The 26,399-nt window shown below is 51.9% G+C and overlaps 1 protein-coding gene across 1 annotated transcript in view; it reads left to right on the top strand.

Annotated features, from left to right (window-relative positions):
- Positions 1-26,399, top strand: part of EHBP1 (EH domain binding protein 1) — an 85,829-nt gene that overhangs the window by 9,466 nt on the left and 49,964 nt on the right. Inside the window, 10 exon segments of the mRNA XM_078596573.1 lie at positions 8,339-8,396; positions 11,629-11,724; positions 12,348-12,401; positions 18,069-18,250; positions 19,557-19,696; positions 21,140-21,244; positions 22,048-22,153; positions 22,155-22,192; positions 22,731-23,241; positions 25,312-25,374. Of these exon segments, the coding sequence (XP_078452699.1) occupies positions 8,339-8,396; positions 11,629-11,724; positions 12,348-12,401; positions 18,069-18,250; positions 19,557-19,696; positions 21,140-21,244; positions 22,048-22,153; positions 22,155-22,192; positions 22,731-23,241; positions 25,312-25,374 (1,353 nt within the window).

The following is a 26,399-nucleotide window of genomic DNA, read 5'->3' on the forward strand; positions in this document are numbered from 1 at the left end:
GCCAAACGATTAGTTAGTCCGTGAGCCTTGATGGAAAGTACTCTTGAGGTGGGGTTTATTAATCAAGGAGCACGTGATGAATGGCAACCTTCAAGTCGGCTTCCTTTCACTCGGAGCTTGCTCTTGAACACGACCAAGTGCGCACATCGTGCTTTGTAAATGTGTCCTGCTCATTACAAAGTGTGTTTGTTACCAGCAATCTAAACGTCACGGGCAACAGGGTCCAGTTATTTTTGTGTGTGGCCCCGGTCCAAGTTAGTTGACGTCCAACACGTGATGTTAAACGGGTAAAACTGGGACCAAGAAAAAAGAATTGCTGTAAACAGGGTGTCCTCTCTTGCTCAAAATCCTTGAACGCGTTTTTCAGGCTCCCCTTATCTTATCATACCTTTTTGAGAATCGTTGCGGGTACAGTGATACACACTTGCGCCGTTGCGGTTAGCATTGCTTGTTGGATTTTAAGGTTGTGGAACCCTGAAGTATTTGCGGGCAGGAAATGTAAAAGCCGAGTGATCACACTTGGATGGACATCTATTGTAAAAAAATGGCTTTTAGAGTTACCATCAAAATGAATGGAATTTGACTGAGGCTTGAAAGCTGATCTCACAACCTTAAACATCTGCGCCTGGTTTTTTCCTGAAAATATGCATTGGCAAGGTTACTGTAGATGTTGATGGTTTCCATACGAGAGAGAGAATAAGAGGCGGGGTTTGGAATGAGATGCAGTAAAGTCGAATTTCTGCTGCCAATTCTTATGCCCTTTTGTGTGTAACATGCGATTGTTGAGCGTAAGCATGAGGAAATGAAATGATGCTCACAGCCGTAGAGCATGACTTGGTCATCCTTGCCTTCCTTGTTACCATAGCCTCCGTTATACAAGCGCAGCGGGGAATATGAGCAGAAGTACAGGGGCCTGGGTTTATGTGAGGAAGTTTGTGTCGGAAAGGAGTGTGATTCCAGATAGCGAACTTTCTGTGTTTTAACCTCAACTTTGCATAAAGAATTCCGCATTGCACGCGTCGCCCCGCCAACTCATGCATTGTCCTCTTGTCAGCAGTAACAGAAGGAATCAAAATAGCAGAGCATGTGATGTATGGTCCACATGGGCACATAAACTTGAGAAGGCTACATCACAATTACGGTGGCGGCGTTTGCAATCGTGGTGATTATGATGATGATAATCGTGGCTTCTCTAACACGTGTGAACATGGCATGAGGTCGGCTCTTACCAATCACGCCAAGGGTTATTTTACATCCACACCGATTATGACAGGTCTTTTTTTACGTTTTTATTGCATGATAGAGCTCTCTTATCGAATCGAAATTATGTTTGGCCAGCAGTTTTCAAAGTGCGTACCTACGTGGATTTCCAAAAGTGTGATACAAGTCACAGCAAAATGTAACTTATGTCAGCGATAAAAAAAAAAATCCAGAAAAACATATCTCAATCACCATCGGTACTCGGTTACCAATTTGTCCCTTCCTGAATTCTCGCTTGGGCTGAATGCCCAAGTGCTGAGTTGGGAGAATTCCCACTCAGCGCAAACTGCTGCTGCAAGCCGAGACAGTATTTGGCATACAATTTACAATGGCAGTGATGTATGTATGTTGTGCTTATTTCGCTCCGTACGTAGCCAATCGCGCTAATCGGAGGTGCGGGGGAAGAACAAACTAAACACAAAAAAGCACTTGTAAAGAAATGAGGTTTCAAGTGATATTGATTCGGACCCTGCATGACGCATGATCATGTCAGTGAATTATAGCAAATATCATCTTGAAAATCTTAAAAAATCTGGTGCCCAGATGATGATGATAATGAGCACGTGTTGTGTAGCACGGTTGTGTACCCACACATACGTTGACTATACACAAGCGCGTACAGTACCGGCTCGCAGTACGGAGCTTTATTTTCTTTGCGCTATTTGACCAGCTGGATCGCACGCTTCCGGAGTCTGTGGCGGAGAAATGTTTTTATCCCCACGAGGGTTCCAACCGGCACAACGCAGCTTTTTGCAGTGCGTGCATGAATATGCGCATGGATCATTGGGGTTGGTGTTGTACACTTGTGGGGAAATAGATTTTGTCAATGATATTCTGGAAATCATCATTAGCCATGATCAATCCACTGCTGGCCTCCCCACTGCCATGTGCTCACAATGCTGCGATGTAAGAAAAAATCCACCAAGCACCTGCGGTTACGCTGTTGGTATCGCTCCTGGCACGTCATCTCGGATGCGTTCTGTCCCTTGCCTGTCGCTCTGCAATTATCCTTGACCATTGGCAACCGTCCCTTTATTTTAGCAAAGTCCGGCCCAAGCCCACTTACTTTGCTGAACAGAACGACGCCTTTTTAAACCCATGTAAATTATCTTATTTTTTGTGTGTGCATCTCTCTTATGCTTTCATGCGCTATTTAAACACGTTTATTCCAATTTACTTCGTCAGCAACCATGTTTCGTTTTTGAAACATCTTGCAGATTTTAAACATTTTAAGTTATAGATAAATATGTTATTCCAGAGACGCTATCGTGGAGACAATACTCTGCTGTGTAGTCACTACTATTTGCTGTACTCGGCAGTTTTGGAATTCTTTCACGTGGCAGGAAGATGAATGGAAAAAGTATATGTCAACCGGGAGGGCATTGTAAAAGTCGTTAGCAAAATCCGATAAATGCGGCAATTAATAAGTGGGAGCTGCACATGCTGATCATGTGACCATGTACCGAAACGTTGAAGCCAACGGTACCCTGGCGGAAAGCTATTTATTGCTTTTTGATCGTTTGCGCTCGAGTATTTTTCTTCTCTCCTTTAAAAAAAAAACCAGCTCCGGGGGCTGGTCAAGTAAGAACACGTGCGAATATTTACCGTAGAGCTCTCGCACGCCCAAATGTGACGGCGTTCCGATGCGAATCTCTGCCGCGAGAGAAGCCATCGCGGCGCCGCCCCCACGATGTTGTTTCTGTGGGCCGCGTCCACGCCCCCCGCCGCCCACGAATTGCGAGAATGTTTTCTATCGTAGGCCCCCCCCTCCCCGCCCCGTGGGTCACGTTTCGCCGTGCGATTCGGGTTACTCCGCCGCCCGGGTCTTGCGTGGCCTCCCGAAGCGCGCTAAGTCGCTACCTGTGAGAGGAGGCGGCTGTGGTGGCGGCCGCGGCGGTGGCGACGGTGAAAATTTAGAACGAAACGCCGGACAAAGCTCCTTGCAGAAAGGGCTGAGTTTTATTTAAAAGACTGCGCAAGACTGGCACTGTTCAGTTCCGTACTGGGGTCCGCTCTACAGCCAGGGTTTGGGATTCGATGCGGAAGGTTCAAGCTGGGAAACGCAGAGCTTGGAGCCCATCACATATCGCAGAACTGCTTCTGGAATATCTTTGATTTGATTGCTTATCCACATTAGGAGGAAATACTTTGCCAGAAATTAATGTTCATTGAATGACAGTCAAAGAATGTTTTTTTTAATTCTCATGGCTGGAATTTAAGCGAATTAAGTGCAAAATCAAACTTATTGAAATGGTATTTTATGCAGTTATTGACCGGGCTGAGACCGCCAACTTGAGAACCTGGTTTAATCGCAGGCAGCTGAAACCTCGATTTGAAAGGAAGATGTCGGCAGTGCACGGACAGCACTCTGACCTCTGAGCCAGTTGACCACCTCGATTTAGAAATAATTGAACTTTGTAACCTTTTTGAGTTGCATTAAATTGCTTTACTCTTTTTTTGTACACAGATCAACTTTCTCATGTGCTGTGTTGAAGCAATAGGAGGGCACGTCTGTGACAATTTGGGTTTCTCTTTCTAATTTTTCTTGGACAAATAAGGGTAATACAAACGGAGCATGAACCTTCAAGCAAACTCTGGTCATCCTCGCAGCGGCTTTTGGGCTAACCATCGAACAAAGACGGTCACCGCATCGCGTGCTTTCCGATGCGCGTCTGTGACCATCTGGAATGCTCTTCCTTCTGATATTAGGAAGCCACCGGAGCTATGCACTTTTAAATAATCTAGATTGAAAACAATTTTTTTTCGAATAGATGTTTGTGTTTAGTTTGTTGTCCTTGCCTCGCACGTCCGATTAGCACGGTTGGCTACGTACGGTGTGAAAGAAGCTCGAAATAAAGATCGTGTTTCGAGCGCCGTCACTTGGTCCCCCACGGCATCTCGCTGTAACATCGCACAGCGTGGTTTTATTCGCGCAAACACTCTTTTATACCGGATGACGTCCGAGTTTGTGTTATGTTTCTGCATCCTGCGGCATATATAATTCATGCGCGGCGTGTAAGCCATGTGTACGCGGGGCTTGTGCACCCCTGTAGGTTACACGAAGATGAATTGTGCAAAGGAAGTCGATAAATAATTAAACCGTAGAGACCTTAAGCTGTGCAACCACGCGCATAATTAGCAGTGTTGTCGCGTGTTTGGTTTTGGTCCACGTGAAATTTTCGCTGGGACACTCGCACACTGCGCCAATCTGCGTCCTCCGCAGGGCGATACCTCCTGCACGTGCGCGGCACTGCGGAGCCAACACAAGCAAAGGACGGAGTTGACCCATTCTGCCTCCCCCCCCCCCGCTAGGGGGTCGCATTTAAATTCTGTAGCGTGCCACGAATGCCTCCCAAGCTTGCCAATGAACCCTGGCTCGCAGTGCGTGCCATAAAGCGTAGAGGTTAATTTAAACAAGGCTCTGTGCTGGGGGGGGGGTAAAAGCAAAATAAGTAACCGACTCTAAATGAGTAAAGAACACCACACAAAGATCGCCTTTGTGAACGCCGGCCCGCCGTGGCGTTTTAAATAAAATACGGTCCGTACTCGTTAATGGCGGCCTCGCTCTGGGCTTGTGCTGCACACGGGAGCACAAACTATGCGAGCGATGCTGGGTCCCGCTCGTTCGTCACTTTCTACCCCAACGGGGCGCTTCGCGCTTCTTCTGCGCCTCTGCTCGCTCACAAACTCCTCCCGCCCTATGGCCTGTGGTGGGATTTGCCCGTGGGATAAATACCTCTGGGGGGGGGGGGAGAGGGGTCATCTCTTCCACCCTCCCCGCCCGTCCCGTCGCTAACGCTTTCCGTTAATTGCCATGTTGCGAAATACTGCATCCTCTTGAAAATGTCGTGGGGGGAATTTTGGCCGGACTTTTCGTGGTTCTCCTTTTGGGGGGCCGTGAGAGCTGCAGCCAGGAGGACTTGCTCGCCCGACGAGTGCTTGGCCTCTCCCGGTCAGAATCTACCATCGTGGATTTTCTGCAACATCTCCACCGCGCGGCGTGTCGAGGGGCGCCGCTTCTACTACTTCTTGTTCTTCTTCCTCGTGCGAAATGGTGCTCAGAGTTACGCTCGCTCGCACGTGTCGCGTGACAGAACCGATGCGTGCGGGCGCAGTCATCATAACGGCCCGCATTCCAGATGAGAAACATTTGCAACCCGCTGCCACAAAAGGCCTTCAAGCAGGATGCTCTGCCGAGTTCCCCATAGTTCTCACGTGAGTGTGCTCCGTGTGGGGGAAAGGATCAGCGCTCTTCCTCATTGCATTGAAATGCTGCCGGTGGCTTCTTAACGCACGGAATTGTTATTTCTTCTCTGCCGCCTCAATTCAATAACGTAAATCCCAAAGGAAATATTTCCGTCGCTTGTTTGGTGGGGACTCGCGAGTTGGTTTCTTGTCCCAACTTGCCGAGGAGAGCCGTGCAGCGTGAACCTCTTAAAATTATTGTTCCAAAACGGCGAACGCGAAATTGCGGCCGTGGTGGTTGTAGGTAAGGGCCATTGGCGCCCTGCCCTGTGCTATTAAGTACGCACGCGACAATTCGTCGATTTGATCATAGATTTTTATGCTCACGATACTTGCATGAAAGTCTGTTTTCATTAAAACTAATGGTTGGAATGAACAGGGCAGTGCAAACTTGACAGAGGAGGACAACAGAGTACAGATAACATGGTATCATCGAGACAGTACAAACGAGAGCGCGCAGACAGTACTAAGGAACAACACAATACAGACGCACACGAGCAGTACTAACGAGGGAGATAGCCCAAACGAAGTGGACGACGTAAAATGAGATCGTAAAGTTTAAACAAAACAGATTGTGTTCTGGAATCATATCTTGGGAATTAATATAATTATTGGAGGACATGTTTCGTGCCCAGACTTCTCTCTGCCCTCTCGAATATCTCTAGGGATGTTGGCCACAGTTACTCTGGAGTTTGCCCCCCCCGGGAGAGGGGCTTGAGCTCGCTCACATTGGTTCACTTGTGTGGTGTCAAAGGGAGATGCGTGGGTGGAGAGTGTTGGCTACAAACAGAAACTGTAAAGAGCCGGGGAGCGGCGAACGTGGCCGTGTGTTCGTACTCCACCGGTCTCCCTGAGTGCGACTCATCGGTGCCACTCATCGGTGCGTCCGAGATTATATTCCCTAGTTGTGGTTATAAAAAGTGAAGTGTGGCACGTAACTTGGCCTGGAAGGAGCACCACGTGGGTGATGAGGCAGGGATGGTGGTGTCAATATTTGCTGCATCACCGTTTCCATTCCGGTCACTGCGGTGTCATGTAGACCGAGGCGTGATCAGCTTCGCGATTTGAACACCCGCGGTTCTGATTTAAATGCCCACTTGTCTTAAACACGAGCCCAGTCCCAAGTTTACTACATTTTGTTGTCCCTGTCGGTGCCGTTAATGGATTCAAATGCCCTGCGTTAATGTAAAGGTGACAGCTGTCAATTGCCGTGCTTTGTTATTTTTATACGTTTGGGCCACGTGAGCGTGTAAGTCGGATAATATTTCTTTCCCTCTTGCCAGAGCACTCTCTCGCTGTCTAAGTTTGGAAGCTTCCGGACGAATCCGTTCGCCCATTTAGGAATTTGGCCTCGCGGTGTCGGCACGTTCGCCGCCGGAACGGAGCGTGACGAGTCGACGGTGGGTCGGTTCCCTGCAGCTGCCCACGAAATTCATGTTTTGGGAAATGCCAAAGTGCGCCGTCTCTCACGAAGCAGATGGCGCGGACACCGCGGCGTTGCCATGCGCCGCTGTCGTAAATTAGGAGAGCTTGGCACACGTTAAATAGCAACGGGGATAACTCCGCACATTACCATGGTTTTCCAAGTTTTTCTCGCAAAATCAAAGATGACAAATTAAAGGTCACCGGCGCTTTGGGGTTGTGTTTTGTAGACGTACAGAAATTGCTCTAAAAATTGCAGATGAAAGCCACGGCTTGCTGTCAATCGCAGGGCTTAACCTTGACTCCACCTCGACTTAGTCGAGTGTGCGGAGCCTGGTTTTGATGTGCGCACGTGACAAGCGTGACTGGCGCTCGGTGATTTATGGCTTCGCTCAACCACACGCCACGTCGGATCCGTCCGCCGCACCTGTACATGGACTACGCGGGCGGGCGGTAAAGCCCAGGCCGGTGCGTGCGGCCGATTCGTCGTAGTGGCGTTGTGCTGATTCGTGAGCCACGACAGCGACACTAGGCGCTGTGCCGTGTAACCACGGAACGGTCGATAGGGCTGGTGGCTTGCCGCTGTCTCGTTTGTGGCAGGTGCCGATAGAACATTTCTCGGAGTCTTATTTGTTTTTTTTTTGTCGTCCGTCCATGGCCGCTTGTCTTCAACGAAGGAATAATTGTTATAATTGAATTCATTAATTACATGGAGGTGCTTTGTCCGTTGTGCACTGTTGTGATTGTGATGCGTTACACCTGCGGTGCCATAATGAATGATGTCCGCACTCATTTGTTTGAAAACCGGGTGACTGACGCCAACACTCCTGTGTGTTTGACGTAAACGGTGTTTGAGTTTACGAGTGCATTTGTCATCGTTAAGCCCTCGGAACATGAGGCTGCATTTGCTCCTGGAAGCACGTTTTCTGACCACTCAGTACAGACCTCATAGTGAGCCACAAACTCCACAGGGAGCAGCTCATAAATGCGGGAGCTCATTATTCAATTGAAGCCAAATACGCGAGAGTCGGTCGATGTGAGAAATATGTCACGTGACTTAGAGCAGTTACATAATGTACAACTCTGATGAAAATGTCACACCTAATAAAACTTTTTAAATAATCTTCTGGGATTGGAAAAAAAGTTTTGAAATTGGTAAGCCAGTTTGCATGCAGCAGGAAATAATTCTGCCAGCAGCAATCCTCGCCTAATGTTCTATTTTTGCTTGAAATAAGTACCTGTTGGTATGGGCATTGTAGACAACTGCCCGCTTGTTTGTACAGCGAGCACGCGTGCCTTCCACATGGACGCCACGCGTACCCCTTCCCGCGTCGCGATGCCGCTCCGCTCGGTGTGTCTGTGCCGCGGAGGCCCAGGTTGGCTAAGTGCCGTGTGGTTGGTGTTCCCGCAGGCAGCCCGACAAGCTCGTGGTGGTGTGGACGCGCAGGTCCCGGCGCAAGTCGTCCAAGGTGAGCGGAACCTTCGTGCGCTGCTGGTTGGCGGTGCTCTCCTCGTGTCATTTTTGTAATCGTAGCATTCCACCGTGCATCCGTTTATGGTTTCGCTGCTTCTCGCTCAATCGACATGCGAGGTGGCTCCGTTAGTGCGCATTCTCCTGCCACTCGTGCAGCCAGTTATCGCTTTAAGTGCGTGCATCTGCGACGGTAAATTTCGTTTAGGAGGCTGCCTTTTAAAAAAAATTGTGTATCATTAACTCGTGTTCTCCCCTTCACTCCATTGGTACAGTTTTGCGTGTGCTGCACACCCAGAGTGCCTACCCCCCGGCCAACCCTACGCCTAACTCCTCCCCACCCCGGCCGTAACCCCCGTACACGAAGGGAACGCAAAGCTCCGTGCCGAACACGCACACACGATCCCCTGGGGCCGCTCGTCCTGGCCCAGAGCGAAGCTGGACTTTCAAGGGCGTCTGTCAGCAATGCGCGCGGCGGTTTATTCAGGGCGGTGATTCACGGCCCGAGCACATCCGCAGCCAAGTCGCTGTGTGGGCCTCGATTCCGTGGGGGGACTTGTACCAGCTGTTACAGCAGAGAGCGTACGTGATTCGGGGTGTTACGGTTTTACGCTTTCAGAGAGCACGTCCCCGGTGTCGGTGGAAGTTCGCAAACCAACTTTCCTTTTTGCGTCGCAAAATTAAGACATCGCTGGCCCCGAGGTTTGCCGTGCCGTTTCTTTTTTTAAAAGCAGCCAGATTTCGTCCTCCGGCGAGACATTGGGCAGCGATCATCTCCATGGTGGACATGCTACACACTCACGGTCATGGCTGATCCCCACCCTATGGGGCGACCACTATTTTGATTTCCTGTGAAGTGCTACAGATTTTATCTTCTCCCAGACGGATGTGGCACTGAGTCACCCCCCCCCCCCCTCCAACTGCGATTTTGAACTGCCGACTTTCTGATTGCGATTTCATTTCCGGTGCTCTGGCCACAGCGCCACCTGGCTCGATCCATTGCTAACGGGGACGTTTATAATTTGTACGGTGAATCCTGGTGCCCGTGATTCGGTGTGCTCCCAACTGTGTTGTTTTGTACTTGCGCGCGTGAAAGCGTACGACGCTTGCGAACGTGACGAGCCCGCGGTGCTTTTGTTTTCCGCGCCTCGTGCGATCGCAATAGAAATGCCGCCGCCGCCCCCCCCCCCCGCGCACAGCTGACTCCACCTCGATGCTGTCACGCCCATACCCTTTGACCAGCCCCATTATTTTAACAAATAGTTTTAACAAATAATTGTAACAAATCACGAGTAGGCTCGCCCCAGCCGAGGATGTCCCAAGCGTCGGCCCCTCGGATGCGGGGTATAGGGAAGAGGCAGTAAACCGCTGGCCCCTCTTACACCACCAGACACTTTAGTTGAAAATCGTTAAACGCGCTCAATTTCTCAACTTGACGGTCAACGCGAGAAGCTATCCACCTCTCAAAGGCCACGTGCCGCACTAAATCTCTAATTCATGCGATGCCTGCGTCTGCTCTTAGAGGAGATGTGTGGCGCCGGTGCTCGGGGTAGCTTGCTTTCAGGGTTGAAGGAAGGAAACATTTCCCTTCTTTATTAGGCTTAAGTGACCTCACCACCGTCGTCATTAACGCGCATGGCCTAATAGCAGAGTACAAAATCGCCTGCGATGTTTCTGGCAGAGGCCTTATCACTTTAAAACACCCAGAGGGGTGAATGGCAATGTGTAACACTTGCCATGCGGCCTGCTAAGAGGCTATCCAATTGACAACCACTCGATACGTTCAAGCACATTACAGAGATAATGCACAAATGAATACCAATCGACGTAACTAAATTACGCTGCGATAGTTTCATCGATGTTCGCGTCGCTCACTGATACCGCAGAGGCCTGTCAGGTGCAGAGTCGGCCGCCGTTAATGCTATTAGACGAGAGTAATTTCATGAGTGCCGCACATCCCCGTATTTCCGCCGCGCCTGCTGATTTGATGTTTTGGGTGGTGGGGGGGGGGGGGTGGTACTGGCGTGGGAGCACTCCGGCGCAACACCGTCCGCGGCGATAAGGGAACGGCCGCGACGCCGGGGTTCGTGGCGCGTGTGGCAGCGCCGACAGCCTCGAGTGGCCGTCGTGGAGTGGCGCTACTTCTCCCCCGAGGGCCCTCGCGGCGGCGGCGTCGTCGTCGTGATGCGAGGCCGGGTCATTTTTTTTGTCTCTCGATGTCCGCACCGTTGTGCTCCTTGTCCAGTAGCGTCGTCTACTCCACCGCGGGATTTATCGCTGCTCGCAGCACGTCACCCGGCTCGCTTGCTGCAGCACGGCGCCCTCCGGTCCGTTTAGCGATCTCACCCGGCGCCCTTTAGTGACGAGCGGTGGTGATTTAATGTCAGGGATCGGACCTTGTCGGTTTGGTGCCTCTCGTAAATTTACGAATCAATTTCTTTACACGCACACACACACACAACCACCCTGCTATTTATAACCTTCAGGGGTAAGTGTCTCCCTCGACTGGCTCGCGGTGATTGTTTTTGATGCCCCGTCTCATCGCAGGTCTGTGACCTACCGTAATTGTGTTTCTGCCGAGGAGAATGTATCTAGAGTTTGTTTACACCTCGGGGCGCTTGAAAGTAACCCGTCCAATAAAACCTAATTCAGGTCAACACTTTTGAAGCTCCCCTTTAGGTATTTTGGGGCATTGAGGATGAAACTTGCATCGTAAATAAGTAGTTTACGTGGTAAAATATTTTTTTTCTGACAAATATTTATTGTTACTGATTTTTATTAATGTAATATTCACGTATATCATTTTCCCCGCAACCGTTATCCGCTCACTGGTTCAACAGAATAAGAAAAAACACGCGAGTCACTAGTTGTGCGCTGTGTGTTAGGTCTGACCCTGTAAACAGCACGGTGATGGCCAGATCCCCAGGAGCTGTAAGTAGTGACGTGCTGGCAGTGGATGCCCTGGGGCTGGCCCTGGGGCTGGGACTGGGACTGCCCTGGGGCTCATTGTCTGTTCTGGGCTCTGGTTATTCCTCCTGGGCTGCGTCTTGGCGTTGGTCTCTTCTCCTGCCCCAAACCCAAACTCCCCCCCTACCCAAATTTTATTTATTTCTAGTTTTGCATATCGTCTGGAGATGTGTAATTGCATCTGGACACCGCACGAATTGAAATTGTTTCCGGGAGAGTCGATGGCTCGTTGCGGTCTCCGAATGGTCTCGTGTGTCGTGTAGGCGCACAGCTGGCAGCCCGGAATCAAGAACACGTACCGTGGCGTGGTGGTGTGGCCCGTGCCCGAGAACATCGAGATCACCGTCACGCTGTTCAAGGTGAGCACCGTGCCACGTTCCTTCCCCCCTCCCCCACTGTGCCCCTCCACTCTGCACGCTTGTTTTTTACATCCTTGATTGAAATTGGAGCCCTTGCAATGCCACTCCTTAAGCCTGATTTTGGAGATGTGGCTGCGTTTAATGCTTAACTCTGAAACAATACGATTCGTATGAATGCATTGTTGGGGAGTACACTTCCCATATTAATACTTTGAAATATGTTCATGCTAAAAGTTTAAATCGGGTTCCGCCGCGGTGCCGAATGTTTTTTGTGATGGAAACCGAACTATTCAGCTATTTCTTTGTATCAATTACAAAGAACACCTCGTGGATGGTCGTAGTTCAATACGTTGTTTGGCTAAAAATCCCGTGATCGACTTGAGTAAAACATGAAAACAGTGGCCCGGCCTGACCACAAATTGTAGCGTGACGGCTGCATGCCACTGGAAGCCGTCGACGCCACGCAGACACAGGGCTGTGCCTCATGCTCGCCCTGGTCATCCCTCGTGGGCGAATCGAACCGCACCTCCGATTAGCACGGTTGGCTACGTATGGTGCGAAGAAGTTCAACAAACGCACAACGTGCGTTGCCCGTGTGCGCGTGTCCTGCATGCAACCGACAGGACCCTCACGCTGAGGAGTTTGAAGACAAAGAGTGGACGTTCGTCATCGAGAACGTGAGTCGCCACGCTCTCGGCCCTGCCCTGCTGCTCCCTGCAATGGCAGTTGTTCCACTCCCAGTGTAACTGGCAGTGGTGTGGTGTGTGTGGTGTGTGTTGTGGTGGGGTGTGTGTGGGGTATGTAGGGTAGGTGTGTGTGTAGGGTGGGTGTGTTGTGGCGTGGTGTGTGTGTAGGGTGGGTGTGTAGTGGTGTGGTGTGTATGTAGGGCGGGTGTGTGTGTGTACTTCCTGTGCTTTTGTTACTTTTGTCAAGGACGCTTGTTCCACTAGGGGGCTGTTGGCACCAGTGAGCATCGGAGCTCGGGGTAGCAACGCTGTGTGAAAGTGGTTTTTGTTATTGGGCTGGCAAATAATTTTTCCTGATGTCTGTGCTTATTCTACCAAATGCGCACAGCTGTATTCTACAGTAAGGAAAACAAATGTTTTTTATAAAAATATATCCGACAGATTTTATTTTACTAAATTCATCAAGCCTACAATAAAATTATAGGTTAACGTTGGTATAGATCGTAAATATCAGGAATCGATTCTTACCCTGCGTGTATCACGAGGATAAGAATTGGCTTTAACTGATTAATTTTTACACGCCGACTTTTTCACGCAGCGCTTTCAAGTTGCTTTGTTTCGAATTCTTGCGGAGCTTATCGGGATCGAGGGTTCGTGATTGTGGTTGGGAGGGGCAGGTGGAAACTTCCTTAAAAAAACAGAAACAATAAATAAAAACAATCTCCGTCCCTTTTTCAAATCTCGATCTGTCAGCCACTGGAGACTCGAGGCCCTTAGACCCCTGCTGAGGCCACGGTCAGCAAGTGGCTCTTCTTCAGCTGTAGAAATGTGTGGCTTGAGGGAAGATGCCTTACAGTTTGTGACCCACTTGTGTTGAACTGGCCAATTCGCTGTGCACCGAGTGTCCAGTTTGATTAGACATTGGACACTATGTTGGGGCCTGGGTAGTGCTTCGGATGTGTGCCCACCACACGCGTTAGTCGGGCACTGCAGGCTGCTGTGCGGCTATGTTGCCAGTAGGAGGCAGTGTAGCAGCAGCAGCAGCAGCAGCTGTTGTTGTGCTATACTTCCGTGGTCCCAAGTCTACTCTTCACCAATCCGCAGTGACAACTGTGACGAAGTATGGATAAATAACCTCCCGCCCCCCCCACCATGCTGTGGAGTTGCTCTCATCCAGCAGTGGATTGCCAAAGGGCTGTAAGTGTCACGTGTGCAGATTGAACTGCGGAGCGAAGGCACGTCTGTAAAATCATCCCATCTCATAAAATCACAAGTGCTGTGGGCCCTTCCCCTAGCGTCTGTGCCATTCGGCTTCCTCTGCTGCTGGGCTTCATTTGACACGATTGCAAATAACCTGGCATTCTCCGACAGGAATAACTTTATCTTAGTACACTACGAGAATCTTGTCTTGCAACGAAACCTAACCTCCTAAATGTTACGTCGTTGAAAAAAGTAGCTCAAATGTGCCCTCTGCTGAGCAGCAAGCGTATTGAAGCCAGCCAGGGGGAATAGCCACCATGGGTTTCAGTAACCATCCTTCTCCCTTGCAGGCATTTTAGCCAGCATTCTCTGGCTTATGCTTTTTATTTCCATCATCATTCTTGTTTGCCCCGGAAAGCCTCACTGAGTCACGTGACTCTTTTCCAGGAGGCTCCTGCCAAATTACATTTTTCATTTGGGCCAACGTGGGTGCTTTGAATATGTGAATCGTTCTGGTTGGGGATTGCTGGTGCAACTCTCTGCTTCGTGTTTCAGTCCTGAGCAGCTTGAACGTCTTGTAACCACACGCGACTCTCATGCTGCAGCTGCTTCTCTTGGCCTTGTCTGCCACGGGGAATCCGCAGGCATCCACGCGTTCCCAACTGTGGTCGCTCTCCGTGGCTGGCTTCATTCTTCGTTCTTCTTGCAGCGTACGCACGTGTTTGGCAGGGCCAGGCCACGGCGTCATCGTCCGCAGTGTTCGGTGTTCTCACTCCCGCGAGGAGTCTGCTCGAAGGCAATCCTCCTCCACAATACGCGTCACAGCCTGCATCTGTCTGCCGCTTTTACAGTTTGAGTTGTCGCAGATGCCCCCTCTGCCCTCCGTTGGGGGATCCGGGACAGGCGCGTGACCTCAGCGGTGTGATAAGGATCATCAGCCCCCTTGTTGAGACCCTGAAATTTGTAATTTTTACATTTTTACCAAAGAAAGCACATAGCTTTGTAGGGAACTATTAAAAACTTGGAATTTCAAACTTCTCCCTCCCCCCCTCACACTCCTTGGGAAGTTTCTCGATCCACCTCCTGGATGACCTTGTTTGTTATGTTTTGAAAGCGGCCCTGGAGAGCCCAGCCACGGCAAGGAAGGGCTGCACGTGGGAAACCGGGTTTGCGGAGGTGCTGGGGATTATTGACGAGAAACTGGTTCGTCGCTGTTGGACTATGCTCATTCTGCTCGCCACCGAGCTGTTGTTGAGAGATCGTGGCGAGGAAGCTCGGAACCACAAGTGGGTGTCTCGGTGCAAGTCGAGCCCAGGCTCGGTTGAGAAGATCCGAGCCGGCTGCCTCGATCGGGAGTGCGTCAACGCCGCAGGATGCCCTGTTTTGACGATCGCCACAGCCAGCCTGGTTACCCTTCCAGTGTGGACGTGCGCGATTGGTCTGCACTCGCGTCGGCGTAGGTCTGTGTTGGGGTTGAGTTTAAGGCTACGTGGAAGCGCGTATACCTTTGCAGAGTGGGGACAGATTCGAACGAGAGGAACGTTTTTTTTCCCTCTCGATTTGAGCGGCGTTTGGAGTTTTATCGTTTTATTGTTTTCTCGCTTTTGGGCCGATCGTTCTTTCCGCGGTGTTGAGTGAGTCGGTTTGCGCGCGGCCCACTTGCGCAGTGGCCCTGGTGGGAGCGCAACTTGGATTATGTTTGACAGTTGGAGAAGAGCCTTTAGAGCCCATTTGGTGATGGATGCGTTGGGTGGGCAGGGGGTTTGTTATGTCACAGACATTACGTTCCACGTAATCACGAATTAAATTTCACTCTGCAAAGTTGGCCAAAGAGACAAGGTGACAAAACAATGGAATCCGCTTTTATCGGTTCTCGTTAGGTGAATGCCTTGGCGATCGCAAACACAAACGTCGCGAACGCTCGGCTTTGCTCCGAGGTGCAAAGGGATCCCCACCGTGGTTTTGTTGGCAGGTCCGAGTTCGTGGAGGACAGAGTGGAGCGGTTTGTGCGCATGAATGCAAGTGTTTGCAAACGTTAAAATCATCGCCTGCCTTTTGTGGTGCATGCTTCGGCTTGCAAGGCGTGGAGAAATTCCCCCTCAACCGGCTGGCCTCTGTATTCGTACCACAGGTGGCTCACGGATTTGTGTGAAGATGTCAAATATAGAAATGTAAGCTGCTTATTGTCCCTTGCTTTTCTATGCAGATTAGGTGTGACCTAAAAGACTTTTGTTTGTATTGGTGCTGCATCTGCTTTGTGTATTAAGCTTGTAGCCATCACAAGCAACTCTTGCTTGCGTCTTATATGGCTGTTAAGCCCATGCCATTGAAGCCAAATGATTCCTTCATCAAATTACTAATTCACACGTGTTCATTTGAAGGGGGTGGGCATCCCGAAAAAAGTTGATAACCCACACGTAGTTTTCAGGTGCTCCATGCGATCTGGATTGGAACACTTAATTTATGTGTGTAGTATTTGTTGTATCCTCTCACTCCACGTGGTCGCACGGTGACTTAATAATTCACCGTTTGCATCAACTTAATCTGCTTGCTCTGGACAATGAGATGTCACCGTTTATTAAGCTTTCCTGGACATTCATCTGTAAGCAAACCTTACTCGTGAGTGTGTGGCTGTGAGTGGGATGGTGTCTTCTCACAATTCAACGGTGCCCCAAAAGTCTGTGAAGGCTATACGGGGGTTTGGTGGGTGGGTGGTGGTGAGTCTTTGTCTTCTCTGTGCCGACGACTCTGCTGTCTAGAGTCGAGAGTCCCGTGGTGAGGCTTGCACACAGGATTTGCTCTTCTGCCGATAACCGGGCAAGGATTTATCCTTCCTCGATAGCAACCGATTTGGTTCCACGAGGTTCAGAAGCCAGACTGCCTCCACCAACCCTCTCCTCCCGCTTCTCGGGCGGCTGCTGCTGCTGCTGCCCCGTTTGTCCATTCTATTGGTCAACGCACGCCGAGCCGCCCTCCTCAGCACCCCCGCTCCTCTCTCCCCCACCTCTGTGGGTCCCGGTGAGCTCCATTCTGCTGCCCGCTGTCAACACCGGCTCACGGCTCCTCCGCCGCTGCCGCGCTGTTTGCTCCTCCGTCCGGCCCGACCTGTAATTCAGCCCTGTCAACGCGCCTGCCTTGTTATCCTAAGCCCAGGGAAGTATGCACAAACCGAGGAGGAGTGCTTTTACGCTAACGGCTGCCACGGCCGCTTTTTGCAACGGCATTCGTACTGTAGACAGGGGGGGGGAAGGTGCGGGGGGGGATGGGGGGGGTTAGGGGTCATCGCGCATTCCTCCGAGGTGTTGGCTTTACCACAATTCTGCTTGTGTGTGGCGTGCATTGCTGTTTTCATGGTTGCACATTGGTTCAGTGTTAATTGTGGGATTTAGCAGGGCAACAGTCTCGTTGGTTGAGAATGGGGCTCCCCCTCTCGGCGTGCTCTCACGCCTGATTCGGTATCGATTCGGTAACGATTCGGCATTGTAGCGTTGAAAGTTAATGACTGGGGTGTGCACAATGCAAAGCGAGTGCCGGCGTGAGGTCTATTCTGTTGCTGGCCGTTGAGTGTGGAGATGATGAGGAGGGGGGGGAGGGGAGATGAGGTGCGGGGGTTATGGGCGTCACGCTTCTGCGTCTGTCCGCCCGTGCGTCTGAACGCTTGTCTCTCATCGCTCTCTTCCGTCGTCGCGCGATATCTCGCAAATCGCCCCGTTGGACGCAGGCGAGATTTGACGTGCAGGCTCCTGGTGCCGCGTTTCACCCGAGCGTCGCTTTTCAAGCCCGCGTTTGTTGGGTTAGCGCGCGCACACAGCCTTGAAGACACAGCCCGAATGTCAAAATCACTCCGGGTTTATGGAACGTCGCTTGCCTGCCACATGAAGGTTACACGTTTTGCTTTGTTCTTAAAAGATTTGTTCGACAATAAATATCATTTGAAGTAAGAATAAGAAAAATGAGAATCCAATCTGCTTATTTGGCGCACTATGTTATAAACCGAGTGATCCGAGTTGGATTTCGGAGCGTGGCGGGCACAAGTTGTGAGTGAGTGATATTTAAACCAATCCTCGTGACCGATATGGTAAAGTGTGGTCAAACAGTCGTAATGACCAACATGGTATGGGGGGAACTACGTCCAGTAGTATCATTGTAATTTATTGTTATTACCAGGAGGCTTAAACAGTTTTTAAGTCAAGGGAAAATATTTAATTTGAGGTGCGGTACATGTAATTGTGTCTGTATGAATGATTCTCATCTCTCCACTTTGCAAGGCAAAGAAAATAAATCGACGGACTTGTCTTTTGTCGTTTGCATTGCTGGAAATGACGGTCGCTTGAGGAGGCCTTCGTCCAGCAGTGGATTGATCACAGCTACCGCTGCTGCCGATGATGATGCTGATGATGATGATAATGAAGATGCGGATGTCTCTTGTGCGACGATGTGGCGGCGGCGTCCGTGCAGGAGTCGTCGGCGGGCCGCCGGAAAGCCCTGGCGTCGGCCAACATCAACATGAAGCAGTACGCCAGCCCCATGCCCACGCAGACAGATGTGAAGCTGCGCTTCAAGCCGCTGAGCAAGAAGGTGGTGGCCGCCACGCTGCAGCTGTCGCTCTCCTGCATCTTCCTGCGCGAGGGCAAGGCCACGTACGTACACCCGCGCGCGTTCCTTTCATCTCCCCCCCCCATTGTCACTGCACGGTCGTTCGGTGCTGTTGGCCGACGGTGCTCGGCATGCAACATTTGAACAATTCGATTCGTTTTAATGATTGCAAGCTTCAGTCTTGAGCGACAAAGCGTACCGGCTCCACTGTGTTTTGCCTGTTACGGGAGTGTTATTTGGGGCGGCTTGTGATGTTAAAGAGCTCTGTAACGCTTTCCACGTGACGTCTTTGCTGAATGTTGCACCCACCATGTCAGCACAGTTGAATCGGGCCCCATGGGGGAGACTGCCCCCTGCTGGGCGGGCACGAGGCTGCAGTGTAGTGCTGTGGTTCCGACTTGGTCATCTCTCACAAGCGCGACGCTGTACGGAATCAGAATGTGTATCTAGACTGGAGGAATCCGATGAGCTACAAAGTAATGATTCACAGATGTACGAATTAGATCTCACCGTGGGTAGTTTCTGCAGTGTTTCTAAATAACATTTTTTTAACCCTGTTGCTGAACACAGACCCAAAGGTTCAAAACGTCATCAATAGATAAGAGTTTCCCTGGTTCTTGAATTGACCACGCTTATAAGCGCTTGGGGGGGGGGGAGGATACTTTTTTGGAGAGAATTCCAAAGTAGAGTTGTGCGAGGAAAGAAGCTGCGAGAGAAGTGAGGTGACCTGCAGGGTTCCCGGATTAACCTGACCACGGGGAGTGGGGGGCGGGGGCATTGGGGGGCGGGGGTGTGTGGGGGGAGAGCACAATGAGACGTGGCCGAGTGGCTCACGGCGCTCGCGGCCACGTCACGGCGTTGAGTCCGGCATCGCCGAGTTCCTGGGTTTGAATCCGGGTTTCAGCCGCGTACGATTAAGCCAGCTTCCCACGTACGGCAAGCGGATGGTCTCGGTTGAGTTTGTAATAACTGCACGTTAAACGTCACGTTTAGTTTGTTTTTGTGAATTCATTCGGCCTGTTGCAGTGCTGTTTCAAAATGCCAGTTTATAACTGACGTGCGACGAACACTGTTTGCAGGGCATGTAAAACAAATCTCTCCCCCAAGTGTGGATTGAGAGGCTTATTAAAAGGTAACTTTGAAGTAGTTGCGGGAAGTCAGCTTTCGAGGGGGCCATTCTCTTGACGCACGCGCTTCACTGCTCGCTGCGCGATATATACATCTTGTGACATTGTGCAAGGGGCACGAGTCGCATGTAATTGGGGGGGGGGGGGGGTTAAAAAATCAAAACGACTAGGACAATGTTTAATTAAAATGTGCGCGCACACGCTCGCTCACGCACGCACGCAGGGACGAGGACATGCAGAGCCTGGCCAGCTTGATGAGCATGAAGCAGGCCGACATCGGGAACCTGGACGACTTTGAGGAGGGTGACGAGGACGACGAGGAGAGCCGCGTGGACCAGGAGGAGAAGGCGGCCAAGATTACAGGTGCGACACCCGAGCCGCCCGTGCCAGGCCCGCCGCGTTAGCCCAGCAGCAATGCGCTTTGAGACGCGAGGCGGTTACGGTTTTGTGCGGTGATGGAGAAAATGTCACGGTGATAACAACAGCCCGTACCCCAGAGGTCGCAATCGGGTACCCGATACCCTACCCGATACCCGGCTACCCGTACCCAGCCGGGTATCGGATAGGGTACGGGTACCCGTTTGCGACCCTGGTGCGGCCGGGTACGGGTAAGGAATCAAAACCCGTTTGCGACCTCTGCCGTACCCCTCAATTAGGTCATTTGAATACGTTCTCCCTGGAGTTTTGCGTTTAGGCATTGGATATCGGAATGATAATGCAAACTAGCTTTTTCCGTAAGAACATGGCAAGCAGCCACGTTGACGCCCCAGCTGGTATCAGCTGCCTCGGCATTGGTCGAGTCATTTGCAATGAGTGTCCCTTTCCTCCCGTCGTTTTGCACTCATCATTTCCAACAATACCCTAAAGTGTTGCCTCTTGACGAACGCCCGCTAAGTTACCTCCCAGTTTCACAGGTTTCCGCGGTTGCGTGCTGCGTACAGTGCGTGCTGCGTACAGTGCGTTCTGCGTACAGTGCGTTCTGCGTACAGTGCGTGCTGCGTACAGTGTGTGCTGTGTACAGTGCGTGCTGCGTATCTGGCGGGCACGTGAACTTTCACCCTGTCTCCCGTCGGCACTGCCCTCGCTTCGGGGGTGTGGAGGACGGCACGCCCTGCGCTCTGTCCGCACGCAAAACAGAATGTGGCAATTTCACTTTGCGTTTGTGTGCCCGTGTGTGTGTGTGTGCGCGCGCACGCGTGTGTTTTTGTTTTTTGGGCCGCGGAATGTGACTGCATGCAGCGTGCAAGCCGTCGCTTATTTAAGGATGGCCGACGGCTTTGGCTCGGAGGTTGGCCACACTCGCACAGGGCACAAGTGGCGGGAGGCGAATGACCGTTCCGCGTGCATGAGGGATTGACGGAGATCTCGATCCCCCTCCCCTTGTTTGCTTCCCCTTCCTCCGCCGCTGCCCCGTGCCGCCCGCCCCGTTCTTCCCGTCACCCCGGGCTCCTGCGTCTTGTGCCCTACGCTCCCCTCCCCTCGTCCTGCATCGACCCCCCCCCCCTGCCCCTCCCCACCACCACCCACTCCGGACCCTCCACGTCCTCGTTATCACCGCCCGACGGCGCTGCCGCACTCTTCCCCAGCGAGCCGCGCCCCTTCCCTGTCCAACGCGATGCCGATTTCCCTGCATTTCTCCCGACCCCATTTTTTTTCCCTGTCGATGGCTGCGATGGTTCCACCGTTGCTACCTGCGCTCCCTTTCCCCCCCCCCCCTTGTCCCGCACGACGATCCTTGCCCCGCCCTCGCCCACCCACGCCCCTTGCGTGTCCGTGCTGCCTGTCCGTCACCTCTCTCCCCTCTAGACATAGTAAACCAGCTGAATGCTCTCTGCCGCTTAGAGGACGACAAGGATCAGGGCTCCTTTAAACAGGGCCCCCACTCGGCCGGCCTTGCCACCTCCTCCCAAGGTTTTCCTCTTGTCACCGGAGCCGATGGAAATCTGCGGAAGCATACTTTTGAGTTGTCGGCATATGGAATGACCACCGACAGCTTGTTAAGTCGCCATTGACTTGCCTAGTCCTTACTCGCTTTGATGATTGCAGTTAACCTACAAAAAATTAGGTTATTGAGATGGTACTTCCGTGGATTTCTTTTGGGCCCCTCTATTACATGCTGCCAACTTTGTCGATCAATTGATGGATATTTGATGTTCCCCATGTGTGTGTGTGTGCAATGATCCCTTCGTGAAAAAGTTCCCACTCGATTCACCCCATCGTTGTACCCTTGCTGCCTGCCCGGTTTCCGTTCTCTGCAAAAGTTGTGTGACCGCTTGCCTGCCGGCTGTTGACGTGCTTGCCACCCGCCGTGCCCGTCTCGTGCTTGCATGCTCGCGTGCCCGCTCCGTCGTCGTCGTTGTCGCTGGAAATCTCCTCCGCGTCCTGGGAGGCCGCGGCGTTGCCTGGCATGCCGCATCGTGCGCTGTGCCCTTGCTTCTCGTGGCTGGCTACCCCGTGTCCCGTTGCGACGTCACCCACCCGCTTCGCTTTGCTCAGTGGCGTCTCATTTCCGAGACCTTGCTTGCGCCGACGGACCCGTGGCACCTTTTCAGCCGGGACCGGCATTCGACGTTTCTCACATGGCGGGAAATGTGGACGTTTTACTTAAGATCTAAATCGATTATCTTTTCCCCAACCCGAATGTCCCTCTTCCTCCCCCACCTTCAAATGTGCCACCGAACTCCGCTTGGCACCTCGAATCGCCCCGCCACCAGAGCTCATCAACAAGCTGAACTTCCTGGATAACGCTGACGATGAAGAGGAGGAGCCGTCTGGAACGGTGGCGGCGGCAGCGACGACCGCCATTGCCGCCCCCCCCGCCCCCCCCCACCCCCCCCGCAGTGGTCGAGGTGCAGCAAGGTGAGGCTGATTGGTTGGGAGCTGGGTCGGTCTCGGTGTTTCATTCCATCAGGTAATCGATCGATCAACTTATTTAAAACCAGGCGAGGGTCCTCTAACGCTTAAGGTTTGTTTGAGCGAACGCTGTGTTGCAAAGTAAGTGTCGTACGCGTAGCGAGGACGGTCAAAAGGAATGCGCGTTGTTCGAAAGGTTAACAGATGAAAGGTCAGAAAATATTATTGCAAAACAAATCATCAAGATAAGGATCGAACATTTATCTCCAAATTTCAAGTAAGATAGATTATCAAATGAGCTTAAACATTTTAAAGTGAAGCATGATTTAATCTCAAATTAGTACAGTTGTTCATGAATGTTGATAACATTGAATGGCCCTGTACTACGAACCCCTGCATTGCATTTGTAAATAGAGCTCATCAGGGCCTACATTTCAACAAAGTAATGTCAACTTGAATATGCCTTGTAGTGTTCACCGCTGACGCTTCACTTGTCTGCCTGGAACCCATGTTGCTCACTCTGCTCTCGTCTGTCAAACCACAGAGGTTAAACCCCTCAAGCCTCCGAGGATCGCCGCGTCATCGACGCCGCCTCCGCCACCGCCACATCGCAGCGACACTTCTGCTCCCACCCCGGCCCCCGCCACTACCTCCTCAAGCTCCGCCACAACCTCCACCACGACCGCCGCCGCCATCACGAATCGCCACCCCGACGCCACCGGCAACTGCGGCGGCAACGATTCCCAGAACCCGTTTGGCGATCCGGACGGGGCGGACGAGGGCGGTGGCGGAAACCCGTTTGAGGAGGAGGCCGGCTCGCCGCCGCAGTGTGGAAGCAACCCCTTCGAGGACGAGGCGGAGGAGTGCGTGCCGGCGCCGACGCCGGAGAGGCGGCCGGAGAAGGGCCGTGCGCCGCCCGTGCCGACGGTGACGCCCTCGTCCTCGCCCGCGCCCACGCCCCAGAAGCCGAGCCGCAAGCGCGACGCGCTCAGCGCCGTCGACATGAGCAAGTACCTGTACGGCAGCGCGGCCGACGACTCGGAGCAGCTCGACGAGTGAGTGGCGGCACCCCTACCTGCCCGGGGGCGTGAGTGAGCGAGCGAGTGTGGGGTGGGGATGAGTGTCAACGCGTGTAAGGGGGTGTGTGTGAGTGAGTGTGTTTGAGTCTGTTGGGGTGAATGTTGGACTGTGTGTTTGTACACACGCACACACGTGCGCGCATGGGGACACCTGTCCGTGTGCTAGCGCGCACCCGCAACACCGTCGAATGGCAGTGCTCAGGCTCGACACGTTGAGACTTCGTAGCTCATTACTTTGGCAATGGCGGAAGTGGCTGACCCTGTACACCGCTGCACCCCCCCCCGCCACCACCCAGGTATCGGTGTGTGAAAGCTGCTGGTCATGCTGCCCCCATACGCACTCACTCTCTCTAACCTTCACCTCGTGGGTTATAGTTTTAGTTGCACGAAGTGGACTTGTTTTTTTTATTTTATTTATGGGCCGACATATCCTGGCACATGTTGGTCTCTCTGCAGAACTGGTTTGTCCGGGCAGTATTGCGAGCAAGCGTCGATCACACGCTCATATCCACTCTGCCTTCCGCTCCCGTGGGCCACTCGGCAATAGCGTCGCAGCGCCAGTGCACCGGCGCCGCGTGCGATAAGTGGCCGTCGTTGGTCGCCGAGCGGGGATGGGGCGGGGTTGTGGGGGGGGGGCCCTTGTGACGAGCCGTACTGCAATAACCTGTTGCAGGAAAATGAGCAATGCAATTGTAAAAAAAATCCATTGTGGTGACAAAATAAATACCGTTTAGAGAATGCATGCAAAAGCAAACGTGAATAAAGCCTTTTAGCTATGACATCAAAACAAAAGGAGGAAGACTAGCGATACTGCACGAAAAGGCGTGCGCAATAATCGCGCGTGCCTTGTTATTACCGATCACTTTTTTTAAATAATGAACTTGCAACAACTTTGGTGTTTCACTACTTGGCGGCGTTTTAGACACGGACTGTTAACAAGGACTGCTCCATTGTCCTTAACCCCTGTGACGTACGGTGAGAATGTTTGTAGACGCCGTGTTGAGCAGCGCTTAAGCTCACAATGTCCACATTATACGCCTTGCAAACCGGATGCGTTCCAATACGGTGTCCATAAATTAATACGCTCAGTCTAGAACAGGACTGGAGAAGATGAGAGGAGACAGACGTGGCACGAGACCCATACCTGTAAACCCCTTTTCAGTGCCGACATTATTACAGACCAATTCAGTCACCCCGTGCCCTGATACATCTCAAAGTTAATCCTACAAAGTCCCATCACAAGGGAGAAACGCAAACAAATAGACAAGGTTGTTGCCTGTATTGGAACGGCTGTACGCCGTATGGACCTGAGAACTCAATTTCCCTGTACAGGAATCTGTGTGAACCGTGTGAGTTGACGGCGATGGAGTCGGCTCATCACCCATGAGCTGGGTGATGAGCCGACTCGGCGGGGTTAGTAGCTCGTGGAGATGTCGCCGCCAGTCGCTCCCACCGCATTGTGGTGGCTTTGGGGGCGATTCACTGCAAGCTTGGATTATATTTAGTTTTTGAGCGATTTAGAATTGACATGAAGCGATCTGTGAATACGCACATAATTCAATTTGTGTTTGTTGAGCAAGACAATCGATTTTCTGTCGAAAGGCGAATTTTTGAGCGTGCACATGCCTACTAACCTCTCTGGCTGCTTTGAAACTTGCATCAGTTTAATGAAAGTAATAATAATTATTATTTTATACCATACCTGACCAAACTTGCTAATGTGGTTTGGGGCAGGGGCCGGGGTTTGACCAAGACTGGTTTAGACATCGCCCGACACGGTACTGGTCATGGTCAGGAGTAGAAACTCGGCACTGCTTCGGGGATGCGGTGCGCTAACCCACAGCTCCACCATCCCACCCCCACGCATCGTTTCACTTCCGCTGAACTCACGTGGTTCATTGCCCACTCCACGAAGCGGCAGCGCGACGGCGTCGGTGGTAACGTTCCGCGCGCCACGGAACGCCGTGCGAGGTTGCGACGGAGGAGGAGGAGGAGGGGGGGGGAATGACCGCGTGGCTCCGTCTCGGGGTCTCTTTCCCCCAACAGCGCTGCCGCCCCCGCCGCGGATCCACCTGGCGATCGCCCAGCCGCTGACTCGAGCGCAGCAGAGTGAGTCGCCCCGACCGGGGGCGCCCCGACACCGAGGGCCACGTGCGCGTCAACGTCCCAGCATTACCTCCCCCCCCCCCCCACGCTCGTGTGTGTGGTCATGTGTGTGCATGCACGCGTGTTTACGAGTGTGTGCGTGTGAGCTTGCCATACGCTTTCTGTGCCACGGGGGAGCGAGCGCGCACACCTGTCCTGGCCCGCCTGCCCCAGAGCGGAGCTCGTTTTCATTGATCGACAGTTGCAGGGAGTCTGTCACTCACTTTTGTATGTCTTCATATAACAAATCAATATGTTAAAATAATTCAATGTATTTATAGCAAAAAAAGAACAACCCTGAGACTGAACGTTGTTCAGTACAGAGCTGACATCCTAACTCTGTTGCTCTACTCACGTTGTTCATGTAAGCCTCTTCAGGTGAACTACAACTTGGCTTTGGTTAATAGCAAGAGCGACCGTCTGAGAGAGCTGTTCACTTTGATTCTCTTATTCTTTGGCCTGCGATCAATGATTTTAATGTATAATGTGTGCACTCAAGCAAAATTCGGTTTCCCAAAATGTAACCAGTCTTAAAGTTGACACAAGTGAGAACCATCTTCCCTCTCAAATGCAAAACTCTGCAAACTTTCGAAGCTTAATATTGTTACCAATTGTGCACGTCATTAACGCTGCAATTATAACGGTGGTGCCATTGGTGTCAGATTTTTGAGAATCTTTGCCTGCGTTGTTATTCAACATCGTCGCGCAACAGAAGCGGTAGCTTCCTCTCTGTGGCCCAGCGAGGGATGCCAGGGTGTGCCGGTGCGCTGTGACGATGGTGTGACGAGGTTGTTGGGTGGTGGTGATGCCTCTGCTTTTAACTTGTGTAAGTGGTCTCGCAGACTCATGATATCGTACGGGGCTGGTTACCAGCACGAGTGGCTGTTAAGAGGAATTGCAGCGAAAAAAGACAAACGTGGCTTTATGTAACGCGGCTGTGCTTTCCCGCACGTCTGACCAGAAGTTTGAAGCTTCGTTAATCTTTGCAG

This window comes from Lampetra planeri, chromosome 7 (genome assembly GCF_965212315.1).
Source record: "Lampetra planeri chromosome 7, kcLamPlan1.2.h2, whole genome shotgun sequence".
Taxonomy (NCBI): Eukaryota; Metazoa; Chordata; class Hyperoartia; order Petromyzontiformes; family Petromyzontidae; genus Lampetra; species Lampetra planeri.